Here is a 2,718-nt window from a genome sequence, read left to right on the forward strand (position 1 = left end):
TTTAGAAGGGCTTCATTTTTTGACACACTACCCTCTTTTTGACCTAAAATCAAACTCCTCTTATCATGTCTATACCTTTCAATTTTCAATTGACCTTTTGGGCTTTAGCAATCCAAAACTCCAAACTCTTGACCATGAGTAACGTGTCTTCATTATAAGGATTAAACTCTTAGGGGTGTTTAGAGGTTCACCTTTTTTAAAGCTCCATTTCATAAATGATCATAACTAGCATTTCCAAAGAATAGTTATTGCTTTTAGAAGAATCAAGACATCTTCCATACGTATGACAAAAAAGAATATTATAAAGTATTGATGGTTTACTTTCAAATCGTTCAATACAGAGATTTTCGTTACACACAAGTACATCTAGAAGTTACGTCAACTTTACATTCAATGAATTATTTAATGCTCTATATTGGATGGCCACATATTGGCTATCTAGAAGGCTTACAATGTGATATTAAAAGATGAAATAAATAGGGCTCTAAGTGGCACCTTGGTTATTGCATGCTTACATTTTGGTAGAGGTCGTTAATCTATAATGAGAGATATTCATAGTTAGGTAATTTTGGAGAAACTCGCCATATGCCACAGATCGAAATATGGGAGGGTTGTGCTCATTGCAAAGGGCTGGGAGAGGAGCAATTTCTGTTTCTTCACGAGGTGCAAAGAAGGTCACAACTGACATACGTGCACGATCTTGATTTGCTACAACTCGATGTTCCATGCTCTTATATTTGCCATTGCTAAGAATCTGTAAAGAGAGAATGCTCACAGAAAAGAAACTAAGTCAAATCGAGAGAGTTATGTCTTCTATGATGTAGGTTTGTGTGGGAGCCATGAACTAGCAAAAAGGCCAGCATACATGAAACCTACAAAGGAAGGCATATACGTTGAAGGAAACTACATTTTAAAGTTGGCTAGCCCCAATAGAAGACACACGTAAAAGATAAAAGATAAAATATAGAAATAGATAGTGGCTATAATGTTCACAAAAAATAAACTTTTTGATGAACAAGGCCGATATTAGAGTAAGAAGGTTGCGAGGGATGCGTACTTCGACTTGGTTGGCGACGTTGACGATGAGGGCGTTGGGGAGCGGGTTGATAGCCACCCACGAGTCGCCCTTGCGGACCTGGAGGCCCGGCACTTGGTCGGGCAGCAAGAGAGTGACGGTGCCGACGTCCGCATGGGGGCGGAGAGCCAGGACGAGGCTGGGGTCAGGGCACGGCGGGTAGAAGTTGATGATCATGGAGATCCTGTCGATCTCCGGCAGCGCACCCTCTCTCTCGACGTACTCTCCGCTGAGACCCAGGCTCTCGAACATGGCCTCGTAGATGATCCGCCCCAGCGACTCGATGCTGGCCAGGTACTGCAGGACCTCCTCCCTGCGGCGAAATAATGTAATTAAGGATGGGTTTCGAGCGTAATTAATAACCTGCAAGCCTGGGAAATGATCGATAAGGGGGGGGTGCAGCTGGAGTAGGTTAAGGAGAACGATCACTTAATTACCTCAATGCCTGGGGAGTGAGAGGGAAGCCGTCGCAGATGCCCGGGCGGCGCCTGATGACCAGGCCGTCCTTCCAGTCCTGCTTGGCGCCCTCTGATTCGTTGAAGCCCGTCGTGAGGACCACGCCGCTGGCCTCTCCGCCAGGTGGCATCTGGGCCTTCTTCTCCGCGGCGGGCAGCTCGTAGAACCTCTTCACGCCACCCAGCATGTGCTGCACATCTACGCCGTGGCCCACCACCTGCCAACCAGAGCCTGCCACGTCATGCACTCGTCGTCACATACGCACTACAAGCCTACGGAACCCAACCCTGGCCGCCACGTAGCAGCCAAGACCCCGAGCTAACCTGGAAGAAGCCCCACGCCTCGCACGCATCGCCGATCTGGCGAATCGCCTCCGCCCGCTTGGACGTGGGGACTTCTGATTGGCCGACGAGCGCCGAGATGTCGATGACGGGGATGTGCTCGTCCGTCGCGACTTCGCCCAGCTGGGGGCGCTCGTGGGCCGGCCGGATGAACTTATCGGGAACGCTCGTGACGCCCCCCTCGTCCAGGATCTCCTTCACGCCCTTCACAGGCAGAGCAGGGGCGATGGGAGGAGGGACAGCAACCCCGGCCGGAGCCATAACTCAGAAATGGGAAGTTCGCAAGACGTTGTCCGCTTGAACTGCAGCAACAGACCAATCTCATTCCTCTTGATTCTGTTCTCAGTGATTTTAAAGCGTCTCTGCTTGGGTCGTGCCACGTGGTCATCGAGGCAGCACGCATCACGTGCTGATTGGGTCGCGGTGATCGATGCATCACGAGCCCCCCGGGCCCCGGCCAACCAGCTCACTGAAGTGAGTCAAGTGACCCTGCCAGCACACAGTTCCTTTTCTTTACTCACAAAGAACAAAACAAAAGGCCATCGGCGCTCTTCGCATGCAGAGGTAACGAGGTTTGTGCTAAGACTTCAAGATCTGACACAGATTCTTACATACTGAATTTAGCTTGTACATAACTCCAACTGTACTTTTGACTTTTTATAAATATCTTCCTTCTTTTTGTCTTTTGAGGACGCGACTCGCGAGTGTGAGGTTACGGCCTAAGGTAGCCCTCAATGTTGAAGGGTACCATGCCTTTTTCATTTTATAAATATCTTCATTCTTTTGTCTTTTGAGGAAGGCACTCGGCCCTCGGGAGTGTGACTCGTGAGGCGTGAGGTAGCCCTC

General features: G+C 49.3%; 1 protein-coding gene across 1 annotated transcript; it reads right to left on the reverse strand.

Moving 5' to 3' along the window:
* Positions 1 to 297: 297 nt before the first annotated feature.
* Positions 298 to 2,209, reverse strand: LOC148019393 (flavanone 3-dioxygenase 2-like). The gene is made up of 4 exons (XM_087701399.1): positions 1,855 to 2,209; positions 1,513 to 1,748; positions 1,058 to 1,388; positions 298 to 754 (listed from the first exon to the last, which is right to left on the reverse strand). Exons 1-4 carry the CDS (start codon positions 2,131 to 2,133, stop codon positions 512 to 514), a joined length of 1,089 nt encoding a protein of 362 aa, XP_087557525.1. The 5' UTR covers positions 2,134 to 2,209; the 3' UTR covers positions 298 to 511.
* Between the last annotated feature and the right edge of the window lie 509 nt (positions 2,210 to 2,718).

The sequence above is a fragment of the Lygodium microphyllum genome, chromosome 20 (genome assembly GCF_053477565.2).
Source record: "Lygodium microphyllum isolate KBCC chromosome 20, Lygodium_microphyllum_v1.1.10, whole genome shotgun sequence".
Classification (NCBI taxonomy): Eukaryota; Viridiplantae; Streptophyta; class Polypodiopsida; order Schizaeales; family Lygodiaceae; genus Lygodium; species Lygodium microphyllum.